Raw genomic sequence first — 17,969 nt, forward strand, 5'->3', positions numbered from 1 at the left:
GGAACTATCCATTTTTATTTCTATTATTTTCATATGTGGAACATTCCATGCCTTTTTCTTTGCTTTTTCTTCCTCTTCCCCATCTGATTTTTATATCCTCTCCAGTGTACCTCACTGTTCTAATTATTTTCTCCCTTCACCTGTATTTTTCTTTCTGTGTAACATAAGGTAAGAAGTGACTCTAGAACCAGACTGCCTGAGTTCAAATCCTGCTCTCCAAGTTATTTACTCTCTGTACTATAGTTTTCTCAGCTACAAAGTGCGGATGATGATGATAAAACTTACTTCACAGGGGGTGTTTTAAGAGTTAAGTGAGCGAGTGCACAAAGAGCACTTAGAATAGTGACTGAAACAATAGGCAAAAAGTAGGAAGATGGCAGAAGGGGGATGTCATAGATATGCTTAACTGTGTTTATCTTTATAAACATATCTAACTACAGATAATAAAAAATTTAGCTCTCTAATATTCAAAATATTCTATCAAAATTTCTTGGCCAGGCATGATGGCTCACGCCTGTAACCCCAGCATTTTGGGAGTCCGAGATAGGTGGATCACTTGAGGCTAGGAGTTCAAGATCAGCTTGGCCAACATGACGAAACCCCATCTCTACTAAAAATACAAAAATTAGCCAGGTGTGGTGGTGCACACCTGTAATCCCAGCTACTCAGGGAGCTGAGGCAGGAGAATCACTTGAACCTCGGAGGTGGAGGCTGCAGTGAGCCGAGATCAAGTCACTGCACTCCAACATGGGTGACAGAGCAAAACCCTGTCTCAGGAAAAAAAAAAAAAAATCCTTATTTGTTCTTATAGTCACTTTAGAAAGGGAGATAAACAGCAAGGTTTATTATCTAGGTTTAACAAAAAACAAAGCACAGAGGAGGGAAGAGGTATTTAAAGTGATACAATAAAGCAATAAAAAAAGTGAAAATAACCCAAAACAAAGATCTCTCTATCCAGAGGTTTCTCAGCTATAACACATAATCAACATTAAGATTGCCTTGGCTGGGTGTGGTGACTCAGGCCTGTAATCCCAGCACTTTGGGAGGCTGAGGTGTGTGGATCACCTGAGGTCAGGAGTTTGAGACCAGCCTGGCCAACATAGTGAAACCCTGTCTCTAGTAAAAATACAAAAATTAGCCGGGCATGGTGGTGCACACCTGTAATCCCAGCTACTAGGAAGGTGAAGGCAGGAGAATGGCTTGAATCTGGGAGGCAGAGGTTGCAGTGAGCCGAGATCATGCCACTGCACTCCAGCCTAGGCAACAGAGTGAGATTCTGTCTCAAAAAAAAAAAAAAAAAAAAAGATTGCCTTGGGCCAGGTGCGGTGCCTCACACCTGTAATCCCAGCACATTGGGAGGCCAAACCGTAAGGATTGTTCAAGCCCGGGAGTTAGAGACTAGCCTAGGCAATATAGTGAGACCTTGTCTCTCTAAAAAAAACAACTGTTTTAAGGACATAGAAACCAAATCAATTCAATATTGAAAGTTGAAAGTTGTCTTTTTTGTTTTTTTTCCAAGACAGGGTCTTGCTCTGTCACCTAGGCTGGAGGGCAGTGGCACAATCATGGCTCACTGCAGCCTCAACCTCCTGGGCTCAAGCAATCCTCTCACCTCACCCTCCTGAGGAACTGGGATTACAGGAGCTCACTACCACACCTGGCTAATTTTTAAATTTTTTTTTGTAGAGACAGAGTCTCACCATGTTGCCTTGGCTGGTCTTAAACTCCTGGACTCAAGTGATCCTCCCGCCTCAGCCTCCCAAATTGTTGGGATTACAGGTATGAGCCACCATGACCTCAAATATTAAACGTTTTAATCATCTTCATTGAAAGAAAAAGAACCAATCATATCTGTCCATGTCTTACACAGTAAAGGTCTCTGGAAAACAATGACTTAAATAAGGGAATCATTATTGTACAAAGGAACAGCTTACCTTAGGGTGCACCATGATGATTTTACGTAAAAAATGCTTTATAACCAGACAATCTGTCATCAAGGTTCTGGGCTTTTCATCAACCTGTAATAATACAACAAAAACACCTACCACACATACACAATCTCAAGAGCAAAAATGAATTAAAATGGTATTTCCTCTTGTAAAAGTAACTATACCTCAGAAAGCTTTTTGGACAACCAAAGGGAGACATCTTTGGGAATGAGAATTGTATGCAAAAGAAAATCTAAATAGCCATCACTTCTCGGGTTAGAGTATCTATTACATGGAACTTCAGGAGACACAAGAACAAAGATCAGAGTAGAACTCATAATGTCAAAACCACCTTTGGGGACAAATTTAAAAGTAATTCAGACTGAAGTTGATAAGAATAACTCCGCCATCCTAATGTGCTTTGGAACAATCTGTATTAAGAATCTGAGTTATGCTTTTTTAGAAAGAAATTTTAAAAAAAGAATCTGAGTGGAGTCAAAGGAGCAAACACTAAAAGGAACCTATTTTTGACATCAATCCATTAATCCAAACATTTATTTATAAGGAAAAGCGGAAGAGCAAAAAGCTCAAAGCCAGAAGACCTGTGTTCTAGTACTGGTTCTGTAAAAAAAAAAATTACTTAAATACTCGTGAAAAAAAAAATCACTGCTCTGGACCTCATTTCCTAATCGGCAAAATAGGGATAAAACCTACCCCTTTGACCTCACAGAACTGTTTTAAGGATCCATATATCTGAAATTGTAGGCCGGGCGTGTTAGCTCATGCCTGTAATCCCGGCACTTTGGGAGGCCGAGGTGGGCAAATCACCTGAGGTCAGGAGTTCGAGACCAACCTGGCCAAAATGGTGAAACCCCATCTCTACTAAAAATACAAAAATTAGCCAGGTGTTGTGGCATGTGCCTGCAATCCCAGCTACTCAGGAGGCTAAGGCAGGAGAATCGCTTGAACCTGGGAGGTGGAGGTTGCAGTGAACCAAGATGGTGCCCCTGCACTCCAGCCTGGGTGACAGAGCTAGACTCTGTCTCGGGGGAAAAAAAAAAAAGGAAAGAAAGTGTATATTATACATGGTAACAATAATAGATATCACTCACTGAATACCTACTATGTGACAAGTGTGCAGTTGCTATATATATACTACCTCACAAAAATCCTGTAAGGTAGGTATTACAATCTCTGTAGTTTTTTTTGTTTGTTTGTTTGTTTTTTGAGATGGAGTTTTGCTCTTGTTGCCCAGGCTGGAGTACAGTGGTGTGATCTCGGCTCACTGCAACCTCTGCCTCCCAGGTTCAAGCAATTCTCCTGCCTCAGCCTCCTGAGTAGCTGGGACTACAGGTGTGCGCCACCATGCCTGGCAGATTTTTTGTATTTTCTGTAGAGACGGGGTTTCTCCATGTTGGCCAGGCTGGTCTCGGACTCCTGACCTCAGGTGATCTGCCCACCTCGGCCTCCCAAAGTGCTGGGATTACAGATGTGAGCCACTGCACCTGGCCCCTTCTTTGTAGATTTTTTAAAAAAGTCTCAGAGAAGTTAAGCAACATGCCTAAGGTCACTTACCTGTTCAGTGGTACAGCCAGAACTTGACTGTAAGTCTTTCTTTTTTGTTTTGTGAGTGACCTTAAGTCTTTCTAATACTAATTGCCCATGTTCTTGCCAATATACTACAAACACTTCCCTACAAATATAAGATTTACCACTAGGTGAAGATTTTACTGCAGGAATGGTGCTAAGGTTAAATATTATCTCATTTAACCTTCAAAAAACTCTATTAGGTACCCAAATTTTATAAATAAAAGATTGTGCAGGATCTGGATTTTTAAAAATGAAGGAAAATAAAAATAAATATTTTACAAAAGAGTCTCAAAAAGGTTAAACAGCTTGTCCAAGGTTAGCCAGGTTGACTTGGCTATAAATCTTTAGCATTAACCACTTACCTATACTGACTCACTATTATAGTGTTCCTAAAACCAAAGTTAGAAACAGTCTCCTAGAAAATGCAGAAGTCCAAAAAAATGAAAGAAGAAATACAATCAGAAATTAGGTTTTTATTGTTGGCTCAGAGAATACACAGCCATGTACTAGGTATATGTTAAAAAAACAAAACAAAAAAACAAAACAAAACAAAAAAAAACGGTCCCAGATGTCAAAATTTGATAACACAAAAAGAAGAAACACACAAATATAGAAGGATAAACCATTACAATATTTTTATTTTATTACTATGATTTTTTTTTTTTTTTTTTTTTTTTTTTTAGAAACAGGGTCTCGCTTTGTCACTCAGGCTAGAATGCAGTGGCATGATCATAGCTAACTGTAACCTTGAACTCCTGGGCTCCAGCGACCCTCCCACCTCAGCTTCCCAAGTAGCTAGGACTACAAGTGTGTATCACCACACCTGGCTAATTTTTATTTTTTAATTTTCTGTAGAGACAGGGTCTCATTATGTTGCCCAGGCTGGTCTCAAACTCTTGGCCTCAAGCAGTCCTCCCACCTTGGCCTCCCAAAGTGCTAGAATTAGACATAAGCCACTGCACCTGGCCTTTTAATGTTTTTTATAAGTACACTGAAAAAGAAGTCAAAAACTGTGGCAATAGGTTGGGATTAAAAATAGAAAAAATTGGGCCAGGTGCGGTGGCTCACACCTGTAGTCTCAGCACTTTGGGAGGCCAAGGTGGGTGGATTGCCTGAGGTCAGGAGTTCAAGACCAGGGCTGGCCAAGATGATGAAACCACGTCTCTACTAAAAATACAAAAATTAGCCTGGAGTGGTGGCGGGCGCCTGTGATCCCAGCTACTCGGGAGGCTGAGGCAGATAATTGCTTGAACCTGGAAGGCGGAGGTTGCAGTGAGCCAAGATCATACCACTGCACTCCAGGCTAGGTGACAGAGCAAGACTCTATCTAAAAAAAAAACAAAAAAAGAAAAAAGTATTTGAAAAAGTATTTGAAAAAATTATACAAAAATGGTCTGGGCACAGTGGCTCATGCCTGTAATCCCAGCACTTTGGGATGCTGAGGCGGGCAGATCACTTGAGGTCAGGAGTTCAAGACCAGCCTGGCCAACATGGTGAAACCCCATCTCTACTAAAAAAATACAAAAAAAATTAGCCGAACATGATGGCATGCGCCTGTAATCCCAGCTACTTGGGAGGCTAAGACACGAGAATCACTTGAACCTGGAATGGAGGTTGCAGTGAGCTCAGATCGTGCCACTGCACTCCAGCCTGGGTGACAGAGTGAGACTCCATCTCAAAAACAAAAAAAACAAAAAAAAAAACATTATTACCAAAATGGATGGAGGATTATTAGAAAATTCCGTAAATACGTCTAGGATTATTCATGCATGTTAAGTGGTAATTAAGTAATAACTGCAGTCGGTATACATATCATAGTCACATCCTTCATTTTTAAAATTTTAGTATAAAAGGTTTAAACCAAAAAGCAAGTCTTTAAAGCGTTTTCTGTACTTACCACTTCCAAAACAACTTCTTGGTACAGTTTCAAAGTTTTGTAACCTTGGTGATTATAGGGCGTATCATAGAGAGGGCTAATTATATCTAACGGTAAGACAACCGAAGTGAAAGTTCCTTGAGCAACTACTGGAGAGAGGCTACAATGAATAATGATGATATTTACTGAATACTTGCTACGTGCCAAGCAGTTTCTATGCAAGTAAGAAATAACTCCATTTTATAGAAGAGGATAATGAGACTCAATAAGCTAATTAATTTGTCCAAGGTCACACACAGCTAGCTAAGTGGCAGCACTGGGATTCAGACCTAGAGCTGACAACTCCAAAGTCCACATTCTACTATGCAATGCTGCCTCTCCAAAAATGTTCATTTTCTGTGTATACAGGTAGCTATCTGAATGGGGTAATATATCATCCATCATTATTTTTTATGGAGCCTGACAAGCAATGCTTATGTATGGCTACTCAATATATGCATTTACTCACTCATAAAATATTAATGTGGCTTATTATGTACCTGGGCTTATAAAAATAAATAAGACAATCTCAGAATTAGAAGAGTTCACAGTTCAATAGATGAGACAGACTAATTTATATGACAATGTGAAATTTAGATAAATGAGGTGCTAAAGGAATACAACAGAAGGACCGACACCTATCCCAGAGTTAGGATAGTGACTAATGTCAGGTCAGAGAGGATAATTAATACAACACAACTAACCCCTTAAAAGGGGTTAGAGGACCCTTTTAAGATCTACTCATAGAATTATTAGAGAGAGGAGGCCAGGTGCGGTGGCTCACACCTGTAATCCCAGCACTTTAGGAAGCCAAGGCAGGCGGATCATGAGGTCAGAAGATCGAGACCATCCTAGTTAACACAGCCTGTCTCTACTAAAAATACAAAAAATTAGCCAGGCATGGTGGTGAGTGCCTGTAGTCCCAGCTACTCAGGAGGCTGAGGCAGGAGAATGGCATGAACCTGGGAGGCGGAGCTTGCAGTGAGCTGAGATCGTGCCACAACACTCCAGCCTGGGCCACAGAGCAAGACTCCCTCCCAAAAAAAAAAAAAAAAAATTATTAGAAAGAGGAAGAGAGAGGTGACAAAGCCTTTTACAGTTGGGTGTTGGGTGTTAGAGACCCAGTACCCCAGCCTGACATACCTACAGAAGCAGTGAACTTACTTATTTACTGTTATGAAAAAAATAGATGCTGCCAGCCCTGCACAGCAGAAACCACTATTAAATCATATAGTTTTAGCCTTCGCCTTTAAATATGTCTAATTATATGACAGAATATAAAAGTATGTTTTCAAATATGAACTTATAGAGTCATGAGCCCTTATATCACTTTCTAGAAGAAAGTCTGTCTCTCTCTCTTGCCCCCTCACCTTAGATACATACACACAGAAGTACAGATGTATAAATATATAGATATATTTGTGCATATATGTTTGTATGTATATATGTATAACTCCATTCACTTGATCACTTAGTATTATTACAAAAATAAATATTAAACTGGATAACGCTGTCAAGAAGATCTTGTAAAATCAGATTGCTTTTGGAGGGACATGTTACCCAGCCTAATGAACCCCAAGATGTAAGACTAGCTGTGGGCGTAAACACAAAACCCAATATCTCTCCTAAATGAAACTTTCCTCAGTCTTCCTTGCAATTAACTTTCCTCGCAGGCCCAAATTAATGGATCATTTATTATAGCTTTTCCATGGATATCTCTATTAGTCTTTGCTGTGAACATTGCTACTTAACCTTTCTCCTCAACTGAGGCATCCATGATGAAATCTTTTACAATCTCCCTTTTATCTCTTCTCATTCTCTTCATTCAAATATTGTCTACATAGCTGCACAGTACCAAAAACAATGAGATATAATGGAAGAAATGCATGAGGAAATCCTTGTTCCCTTGAGGCTAATGCCGTTTGACTATACTATTATTTTACTTCTCATCTCCATCACCAGCTGACTCCTGGTCACTAAGCTCAGTTTTCCTCTGTATGCCAAATGCTGTCATCATCTTGACTGACATCCATATCCAAGCAGATAACTAGCCTAAACAATAACTTAGTCTCACAGTTCCCTGACCTCTTCAACAATAATGACCTTGACCTCCACTCATTCCCAGCCACCTATTTCCATGGCCATGGCTTGGAACTGTTCCATTCTGAAAATCTTAAATTGAAATGTCCCACTCCATTGTGAAAAGATGTACGCCAAGGTGTTAATAATGGCTGCCTTGAAAGGCCAAATTATGTGTATTCTAAATGTTTGTTTTGATCATACTTTGATTTTTCTGAGGGAAACACTACTTTTGCAATAAAGAAAAAAATAAGAGAAACTTTATCACTCTGATAACAACTTCCTATTCTTTCAAGTGTCAGAATCTCCTACACCCAGCAAATCCGTTATTCAGTCTCATCAAGACCTCCAGACTTTGACCTCTTCCCATGGATTAGGTGCCCTTCCTCCATGCTAACATAGCATTCAGGGCTCACTTCTATCATCCATCCTGGGAATCACGCCGTATTGTAATTACATGTTTACTTCTTGATCTTTCTATTTATATTCCAAGTTCCTTGGGATCAAGTAACATATCTTTTTTTTTTTGAGGCAGAGTCTCACTCTGTCGCCCAGGCTGGAGTGCAATGGCGCCATCTTGGCTCACTTCAAGCTCCGCCTCCCGGGTCCACACCATTCTCCTGCCTCAGCCTCCTGAGTAGCTGGGACTACAGGCGCCTGCCTTCACACGCGGCTAATTTTTTGTATTTTTAGTAGAGACGGGGTTTCACCGTGTTAGCCAGGATGGTCTCAATCTCCTGACCTCGTGATCCGCCCGCCTCAGCCTCCCAAAGTGCTGGGATTACAGGTGTGAGCCATGGCGCCCGGCCAGGATCAAGTAACATATCTTAAGACACTGTACCTACAGATAGTATCTAGCTCACTGACACTGACTTGAACAAACACACATGTCTGGATGAATAAGTAAATATTGAAATAGCCCTGATCTATATGAGTCAGATTTTGGTTCAAGTTCTAATTCTGCCATTTAACTGTTGTATGACACTGGGAGAGACAGTTAAGTTCTTTGAATCTCAACTTTCTGGTCTGTAAAATGGGGTGATAATCCTCATCCTACCCACTTCATAGACTTGTCAGGATGTTTAAATAATATATATAAATGTTATGTATACAACTTACTGCTTGTTCAGGCTGACTGAAACACAGAACCTCATTTCCTAGAATTGCCCTTCTTGGTTCACTGGAATCACCTTTTTATTGCTACTTGACATGAATAGTTTTAGAGCTGACTAACCATTAATTGCTCCAGATTGTTTACCCTCCATTCTCCTAAAGAAGATAAGGCACAGCCAGGGATATCTGTTGTCCTGATACCATACCCATTCCTTTCACAATGAGCATATAATTATTCAAACATGGAGAAAGGCTGCCCAAGGCCTTCCTGGGAGAATGTTTAAAGCACTCTAATTTGTTATGTCTCCACCAACTCTAAGGAAGGCAAATAGGAGATGAGAGACCTGTTAAAGGGAATGGAGAATGAATTATCACCCTCATAAATCTGGACTACAAATAAGTCGATAAAGAGATCTCTAAACCAAACTAATAAAAATGTATCCAAGTAGGATCTGCACTGGGAGTCACTTTTAATTTTCTTTATTAGGAGATCCAAATTCAAATAAGGGCTTGTTTCAGTGGTTCTCAAATTCATCTGCATATTAGGAATCACCTGGGATCTAAAAAATGTTCCAAAGCCTATGCCATACCTATTATGGACTGAATGTGTCCCTCAAAATCCATATGCTGAAGTGCTAAGCCCCAAAGTGACTGTGTTGGAGGCAGGGCCCTCAGGAGGTTATTAAGATTAAATGAGGTCATAAGGGTAGGGCCCTGACCCCAGGTCTTAATAGGACTGGTGTCCTTATAAAAAGATACACCAGAGCCAGGTGCCAGTAGTTCCCACCTGTCGTCCCAGCTACCAGCTACTTGGCAGGCTGAGGCAGGAAGATCACTTAAGCTCAGGAGTTCAAGTCTATAGTGTGCTATGACTGCACCTGTGAATAGCCACTGCACTCCAGGCTGTGCGACATAGCAAGACCACATCTCTACCAAAAAAAATCTCAATAAAAATAAAGAGACATTAGAGATCTCTTTCTTTTCATCCACATGCAGAAAAAAAGCCATGTAAGGACACAGTAACAAGGCAGTAGTCTACAAGCCAAGAAGAGAGGCCTCACCACAAGCCAGCCCTGACAGCACCTTGATCTTGGACGTCTAGCCTCCAGAACTGTAAGAAAATAAATCTCTATTGCTTAAGCCATCTAGTCTGTGGTATTTTGTTATGGCAGCCCAAGAAGACTAATAATTACAACACCCAGACCAATTAAATCACAATCACTCAGAGTGGGACACAGACGACAGTATTTTGGGAGCTCCTAGGTGATCTAATGTCTGCACAGGCAAGTTTGGGAACCATTGCCTTATTTCATTTCAGCTTGGAAGATGGACCTAGGCTTTTCTTTCTTGTTATTAGATTGCAGAAAAATAAGAATAAAATCATTAGTAATTTATAAGACCACAATAAAACCTGCCTCAAAAATCATCTGGAAGGGTGTTACCCCTGTCATGTCCTGAGAATAGCTGCCTTCCTCTGAAGTCCAAGTCAGCTTTGCAGAGATTCCGGGCAGTATGGACTGTATTTCTGTGTGAGAAGAAATGGCAACAAAGTCAAACAAGCAGTTTGGATAAGAACCAGGATTTCTGGATTTGTTTATTAAACTGGTGAGCCAAGAAGGCTTTTCCCTGATGAAAAGATTATCTACAAGATTTAAAATATGACTGGAAATGGCTGTGCATCAGCAAATTACTTCATGGGATTAGGACATTTAAGCTCATCTTTTCAATTTTTTACATTTGCTAAATCAATTTTTATTTTCTGTTAATTTCCACAAGGTCATGTTTAATGCCAGATAGCTTCAGAACTGATAGTCCTGATATTCTTTTATTTTTAAATAAATCAACTCATTATGTAATAAACACAAGTCTAGTACATGAACTAATTTAGAGCTGAAGGCTGAAAAATTCAAGAATGACTCTCAGGCATGTACCTTTTTTTTTTTTTTGAGTCAGAGTTTTACTCTGTCACCCAGACAGGAGTGCAGTGGCGCTACCTCGGCTCACTGCAACATCCACCTCCTGGGTTCAAGCGATGCTTATGCCTCAGCCACCCAAGTAGCTGGGATTAGAGGCATGCACCACCATGCCCCGCTAGTTTTTTTTCTTTTTTTTTTTTTTTGTATTTTTAATAGAGATGGGGTTTCATCATGTTGGCCAGGCTGGTCTCGAACTCCCGATCTTAGGTGATCTGCCTGCCTCGGCCTCCCAAAGTGCTGGGATTACAGACGTGAGCCACCGCGCCTGGCCTGCTTTGTTACTGAGGTTGACAATGTTGATATTATACAAGAATTAAATTTTAAAAACCTAATGATGATAAAAATATGCCCTAAAATAACAGCACAAGTTTCTCCTAAGGCATTCATGCTACATATCTCATAGTGTTTTAACCACCTCAAAAAAGTGTGGACATTCCCAAGATCAAATCCTAGCTATCGGCTGGGCACGGTGGCTCACGCCTGTAATTCCAGCACTTTGGGAGGCCGAGGTGGGTGGATCACCTGAGGTCGGGAGTTAGAGACCAGCCTGACCAACATGGTGAAACCCCGTCTCTACTAATAAAACAAAAATTAGCCAGGTGTGGTGGCATGCTCCTGTAGTCCCAGCTACTCAGGAGGCTGAGGCAGGAGACTTGCTTGAACCTGGGAGGTGGAGGTGGCAGTGAGCCAAGATCGTGCCATTGCACTCCAGCCTGGGCAACAAGAGCAAAACTCCATCTCAAAAAAAAAAACAAAACAAAAATTGTAGCTATCAATCTTAATGGGTAATATTTTTCTTGCCATTAGTTTGTTTTGCAAACCTAATTCAGTTACAAAGCCCTTGATAATAGGACAGCAAGGGTATGCTACACTGAAGTTTAATGAACTTAGCACTAAACCAGGATGTCTTACGTCAATCTTCAGTTTCACCACTGATCAACTTTCTGACCTAAGGCAACCCCCCTTTCCTGTGATTCAATTACCATTCTGCGAAATAAGAAAAAATTGTACCTGAATCCTATTTCAGTTTGATTAGTAAGACAGTACAGAAATGGGGTAAATGTGGATATATGAGAAAAGGTTTGTAAATAACTTTGAATTATTCAGAAATCTTACTAATTTAAAATAAATTGTGTAGATATTTGGGGGGAAATCAATTTCAGTAGTCTCACTCCACACACACAAACACACAAATCCAGATAGGCTGACTACAGTTAAATGTAAAAAGGTGAAACAATAACTAAGTAAAAGCCTTTGATTTCAAGATGAATTGTGCATATGCTGAAATCTCATCTTCCTGTTCAAACATATAAAATAATACAAATATTTTTAAATCTTAATAAATACATAGTCATGGTGAGAAAAAAAAAAACAAACAGAAATCTTTCTTTTTTTTTTTTTTTTTTTAAGACAGAGTTTTGCTCTGTCACCCAGGCTGGAGTGCAGTAGCATGATCTTGGCTCACAGCAACCTCTGCCTCCCAGGTTCAACAGAGTCTCCTGCCTCAGCCTCCTGAGTAACTAGGATCACAGGGTTGCGCCACCATGCCTGGCTAATTTTTGTATTTTTAGTAGAGACAGGTTTTGCCACGTTGGCCAGGCTGGTCTCTAACTCTTGGCCTCAAGTGATCTGCCCGCCTTGGCCTCCCAAAGTGCTGGGATTACAGGTGTAAGCCACCATACCTGGCCAGAAGACAGAAATCTTTGTAGACCAGAAATGGAAAGGTGTTCTTCTTCCTCCTCCTTTGAAAAGAACAACAAAAAGGGAACAAAAGAGAGATTCCACAATAGTAGACAAGAACTAAAAAGATGCATAGTATTTGGGCCTAGACTAGGAACAAACATAGAGCTAATACTGTAACACTCATAGGTTTAAGAGCAAGAGCCACACACAGGAGGTCTAAGCAAGGGACCAACACATGAACAAGGACTAGAGGTGTACTGCCTGTCTACCTGAATGTTGGTTACAGCCAAGGGGATTCTGGCAGCAGCCTCACTGATACAAGATGAGGGCCATAGAGCCATTTCATGTAAGTGGTGAAAGGACTCAGAACTATATAATCTATTAAGATGCAAGAGCTTTGCATCTTACCACCCATACAAAGATTAATCCTAGGTATACATCATACAAGGCTAAGGCTCAGCAACTCAGAGAGCCTCCTACAGGACAGCTGTCAACACAAAATGTGTTCAGATTAAACCGATCATGAACAATTAGCTCTTAATTAAAAATTACCAGGAAAAGAAGATTAATACCATGAAAACTACAATACACATCAACCAATGCACTTATACCTAAGGAAATAAAGTTAATAGAACAATCTGGGAGAGATTTTAAAATAAGTATCTATATTTTATACCTTTAAAAAGAAAAAGAAGCCATGAAACAAGGAAACACTGTCGTAAATTAAACAGAAAGTAATGGGGTATTAGAAATCTTGGAAATTGGCCCGGCACGGCGGCTCACGCCTGTAATTCCAGCACTTTGGGAGTCTAAGGTGGGTGGATCACCTGAGGTCAGGAGTTCAAGACCAGCCTGGACAACATGGTGAAACCCCATCTCTACTAAAAATATTTTTAAAATTAGCCAGGCGTGATGGTGGGCACCTGTAATCCCAGCTACTTGGGAGGCTGAGGCAGGAGGATTGCTAGAACCGGGGAGGTGGAGGTTGCAGTGAGCTGAGATCACGCCATTGCACTCCAGCCCGGGCGATAGAGCGAGACTCTCAAAAAAAAAAAAAAAAAAAAGAAATCTTAGAAATTAAAGATAACAGTGTTTGAAATTAAAACTCTATGGATGGTTAGATTGGACACAGTAAAAGAACAAATGTAAAAGAAAAGTTAGTACATGAATGCTCATAGCAGGATTACTCACAACAGCTAAAAGTGGAAACAACCCAAATGTCCATCAAATGATGAATGGCTTAACCAAATGGGGAATATTCAGCCATAAAAAGAAATGAAGTACTGTTACATGAAACAACATGGATAGGCCTTGAAAATATAATGCTTAAAGAACCCACATACAAAATGCTACATATTGTATGATTCCATTTATATGAGATGTCCAAAATAAGCAAATCGACAGAGACAGAAAGTAGATTAGTGTTTGCCAAGGCATAGAGAATGAAAGTAAGCAGAGTGACTGCTAATGAGTACACAGTTTCTTTTTCTGGATGAAAATGTACTGGAATTGGATAGTGATAATAGTTATACAGGCAGGAAGCAGTGGCTCATGCCTATAGTCCCAGCACTTTGGGAGGCCAAGGCGGGAGGATCGCTTGAGCCCAGAAGTTTGAGACCACCCCTTGGCAAAACCCCATCTCTATAAAAAATACAAAAACATGGCAGGGTGCAGTGGCTCACGCCTGTAATCCCAGCACTTTGGGAGGCCAAGGTGGGCGAATCACGAGGTCAGGAGATCGAGACCATCCTGGCTAACACAGTGAAACTCTGTCTCTACTAAAAATACAAAAAAAAAATTAGCCAGGCTTGGTGGCAGGCGCCTGTAGTCCCAGCTACTTGGGAGGCTGAGGCAGGAGAATGGCATGAACCCGGGAGGCGGAGCTTGCAGTGAGCCGAGATCGCGCCACTGCACTCCAGCCTGGGCAACAGAGCGAGACTCCATCTCAGAAACAAAAACAAAACAAAAAACAAACAAAAAAACAAAAACAAAAAAATTAACTAGGTGTGGTGGTATACAGCTCTAGTCCCAACTATTCAGAGGGCTGAAGTGGGAGGATTACCTCAGTCCAGGAGGTCGAGGCTGCAGTGAACCATGATCACGCCTCTGCACTCCTGCCTGGGTGACAGAGTGAGACCCTGCCAAAAAATATTAGTTATACAACCCCGAAAATATACTAAAAACCACCAAATTGTATACTTTAAAATGGTTGTGTTTATGGTATATGAATTTTATATCAATTAAAAGAAGAAAAGGCAAGAGACATTAAAAATAGATCCAGAAGAAATAATGACTGAGAAATATAAAACAAAGACAGATGTAAGTGCTATCTGAACAATTTTACCAAACGTCAAGCAGGCTAAATTTCGAAAAAACAAGGCAAAAGCAAAAATTAAAAAAGCCACATAGTTAACACATCACAATGAAACCCAAAATAACAAGGATAAGCAGAAAGCCCTACAAGCTACCAAAAAAATTAAATTAGCAAAAAAAAAAAAAACCCTGAGTTAGCAATGCTAAATGTCAGAAGATGATCCAGTACTATCGTCAAAGATCTGAAGTAACTTTGAATCTGGACTCTTTTACTTACTTACTTTATCTATCTACCTACCTATCATCTATCTATCTGTCTGTCTGTCTGTCTGTCTATCTGAGACAGGATCATGTTCTGTGGCCCAGGCTATGTGCAGTGGTGTGATCATAGCTCACTGCAGCCTCCAACTCCCGGGATCAAAGGATCCTCCTACCTCAGCCTCCCAACTCATTAGAACTACAGGTGTACACAATGCCCAGCTAATTTTTTTTTCTTTATATTAAACTGTTTAGGGAAATTGTTGTAATTTTTTGTAGATACAGGGTCTCACTATGTTGCCCAGGCTTGTCTCGAGAGATCTTCCTGCCTCAACCTCCCAGAGTGGTGGGATTACAGGCATGAGCCACCTCACCCAGCCAAATCTGAACTTTTAAGAGAGCCAAACTACCATGACAAAATGAGAGACTTAAAATGTTTACCATCTAAAAGTCCTCACTCAAATAACCACTAAACAAACCACCATGTCCATTTAAACATGAGTTTACATTTTTGCTGAGATCATGTGGGGATAAGGAGGAAGAATGAGAGATCATTATCAGTATCAAGTTACCTCTTCACATAGGTCTTCAACTGTTAAAGATGAAGTAGACAGAAAATTTTCAATCAGATGACATTACGAACACATAGCAAAACCATGTACTGGGGCTTCTCCTCCCAGCATTAATGAAATAACCAAATGAGCCCTCAAACCAAAAACTACTATAAAACTGGATAAAATACATGAGACAGTTGTTTTCAGGCACTGGACAATAGATACCACAAGGTTACAATCCCTTGGGAGAAGGGAAACTCACCAGGTTAGTCCTGTTATTTCCCTGGGTATCTGCCTGGGGAAATTTTCCCATCTACAGAACAGGGACATGGAACCCAAGCAGAGGACAGTGGTCCCACTAAGCTGAGGAGGCAGAGAATAGATTTTGGACTTGTGAAAGTACCTGGAATCTGCAGGGCAGGGCACTGGAGAAGAGGGAGATACAAAGAGTAGGTACTAAAGTCTGTGTAGGAGCTCCCCGTGAGTCCTTGGCCAAGGTCTGGACTATCCATGCAGAGAGTGAGACTACATATGATTTCCCAAAGAGCAAGTGCTACGGAGTTGAGAATGTAACAAGATACTAGCAAGATTTTCCAGTGCTGAAAAATGTTGGCCTTCAGGCCTAGCTAGAAATGGGGAGACCTTGTTAAAACTGCTGGTGTCTAGCTGAGATGCCCCACAGATAATGCTTTAGTAATAAAAACCATACTGTCGATGAAGGTCTGCTCTAGACCCACCCCAAAAAAGTCTAAAGCCATTCCTTGACAAAATCCACAGAGGAGATAGAGTTTGGAGGCTAAATGGTATCAAATTAGAAGAGTTTGAAAAATGCATTGGCTTTCTACAGACCTACCCTTTAAAATGCATAAAAACAAGCCTGCACAAGGTCAAGGCGTATAGCCTACTAGAGCAAAAATTAATACTCTCCAGAGATAGATAACACAATATAGAATATGATCATATTGCCCAGTATAAAACAAAAATGTACTAAATATGCAAAGAAATAGGAAATTATAACCCACAGTCAAGGGGGAAAAAAAGCAACTAATAGAAACAGAACCTGAGGGCCAGGCTCATGCCTATAATCCCAGAACTTTGAGGGGCCAAGGCAGGGAGATCGCTTGAGGCCAGGAGTTTGAGACTAGCCTAGGCAACATGGAAAGACTCGTCTCTGCAAAAAAATTTAAAAATTAGCTGGGCATGGTGGTACATGCCTGTGGTCCTAGCTACTCAAGAGGCTGAGGTGGGAGGATCACTTGAGCCCAGGAGTTGGAGGCTGCAGGAGCTATGACTGTGCCACTGCACTTTTCAGCCTGGTGACAGAGTGAGACCCTGTCTCTGAAAAAAGAAAAGAAACAGAACCTGATATGGTACAGATATTACATTTAGGAAAGACTTCAAAGAATCTATTATAAATATGTTCAAAGGCTTAAAAGCGGCCTTAATGAGTGAACTGATAGGAAATGTCTGCAGATAACACTATACAAAAAGAACCAAAAAGAAATTCTATAACTGAAAAGCTAAATAATTGAAATGAAGAATTCACTGGATAGGTTTAATAGCAGATTAGAGGTGACAGAAGAGTCAGTAAAATCACTGAAGACAAATAACAAAAACTATCCAATCTGGAGAATAAAGAAAAAAAAGACTGAAGAAAAATGAATAAAGTCTTAGAAACCTGTAGGAAAATATCGACCAGTCTAAAATATGTGTAATGGGAGTCCCAGGAGGAGGATAGGAGAATAAAATGAGAATAGGACAAGAAAAACATCAAGAAACCATGGACAAAATTCCCTAAGATTTCATGAAAAATATTAAGATGTGAAAAGCTCAGCAAACCTCAAGGAGGATAAATGCAAAGAAAATCACACCTAGGTATATAATAGTCAAAATGATAAAAACCAAAGATAAAGATAAAATATTGAAAGAAGCCAGAGGAAAAGCACACATTATATACAGAGGACGTATAATATGAATCACAGCTGACTTCTTACCATAAACAATAAAGGCCAGGTCCAGGCACGGTGGCTCATGCCTATAATCCCAGCACTTTGGGAGGCCAAAGTAGGTGAATTGCTTGAGGCCAAGAGTTCAAGACCAGCCTGGTCAACATGGCAAAACCCTGTCTCTACTAAAAATCAAAAAATTAGCCAGGTGTGGTGGCACATGTCTGTAATCCCGGTGCTACTCAGGAGGCTGAGGCACAAGAATCACTTGAACCCGGGAGGCAGAGGTTGCAGTGAGCCGAAATCACGCCACTGCACTCCAGCCTGGGTGAGAGAGTGAGACCCTGTCTCCAAAAAAAAATAAATAAATAAATAAATAAAAACAATAAAGCACAGAAGACAACTGACAACATCTTTCAAAATGTTGAAAAGGAGAAAACTATCAAGCCAGATATTCCAGTGCAATATCCTTTAAAAATGAGGTTAAGGTAAAGGCATTTTAAGATAGAAGATGAAATAATCTGCTGCTAGAAGATTTGCTAAAGGATTTTTTTTAGGCTGAAGATGGAAACCCAGCTATACAGGAAGAAATGAAGAGCACCAGAAATCATAAA

At 40.4% G+C, this 17,969-nt stretch overlaps 1 protein-coding gene and 1 long non-coding RNA gene across 19 annotated transcripts in view; one reads left to right on the forward strand and one right to left on the reverse strand.

Moving 5' to 3' along the window:
- The window catches only part of LOC129048884 (uncharacterized), a 56,489-nt gene extending 46,724 nt beyond the window's left edge, over positions 1 to 9,765 (forward strand). For all 4 annotated transcript variants that reach the window (XR_008511547.1, XR_008511544.1, XR_008511545.2 and 1 more), the window contains 2 exons: positions 1,687 to 1,779; positions 9,622 to 9,765. This is a non-coding gene — a long non-coding RNA (uncharacterized LOC129048884). The remainder of the gene's footprint in view (positions 1 to 1,686; positions 1,780 to 9,621) is intronic.
- Positions 1 to 17,969, reverse strand: part of TOP6BL (TOP6B like initiator of meiotic double strand breaks) — a 99,762-nt gene that overhangs the window by 46,605 nt on the left and 35,188 nt on the right. For 12 of the 15 annotated variants that reach the window (XR_010141682.1, XR_010141681.1, XR_010141680.1 and 9 more), the window contains 3 exons: positions 12,284 to 12,343; positions 10,041 to 10,150; positions 1,935 to 2,018 (listed from right to left, as the gene is read on the reverse strand). Coding sequence is in view for 10 of the 15 variants with exons in the window: in XM_063728063.1 (XP_063584133.1) it covers positions 1,935 to 2,018; positions 10,041 to 10,150; positions 12,284 to 12,343 (254 nt within the window). In the remaining 5 variants the exon portion in view is untranslated. The remainder of the gene's footprint in view (positions 1 to 1,934; positions 2,019 to 10,040; positions 10,151 to 12,283; positions 12,344 to 17,969) is intronic. The other 3 variants (XM_054525569.2, XM_063728065.1, XM_063728064.1) reach the window with 1 other exon arrangement.

This window comes from Pongo abelii, chromosome 9 (genome assembly GCF_028885655.2).
Source record: "Pongo abelii isolate AG06213 chromosome 9, NHGRI_mPonAbe1-v2.0_pri, whole genome shotgun sequence".
NCBI lineage: Eukaryota > Metazoa > Chordata > Mammalia > Primates > Hominidae > Pongo > Pongo abelii.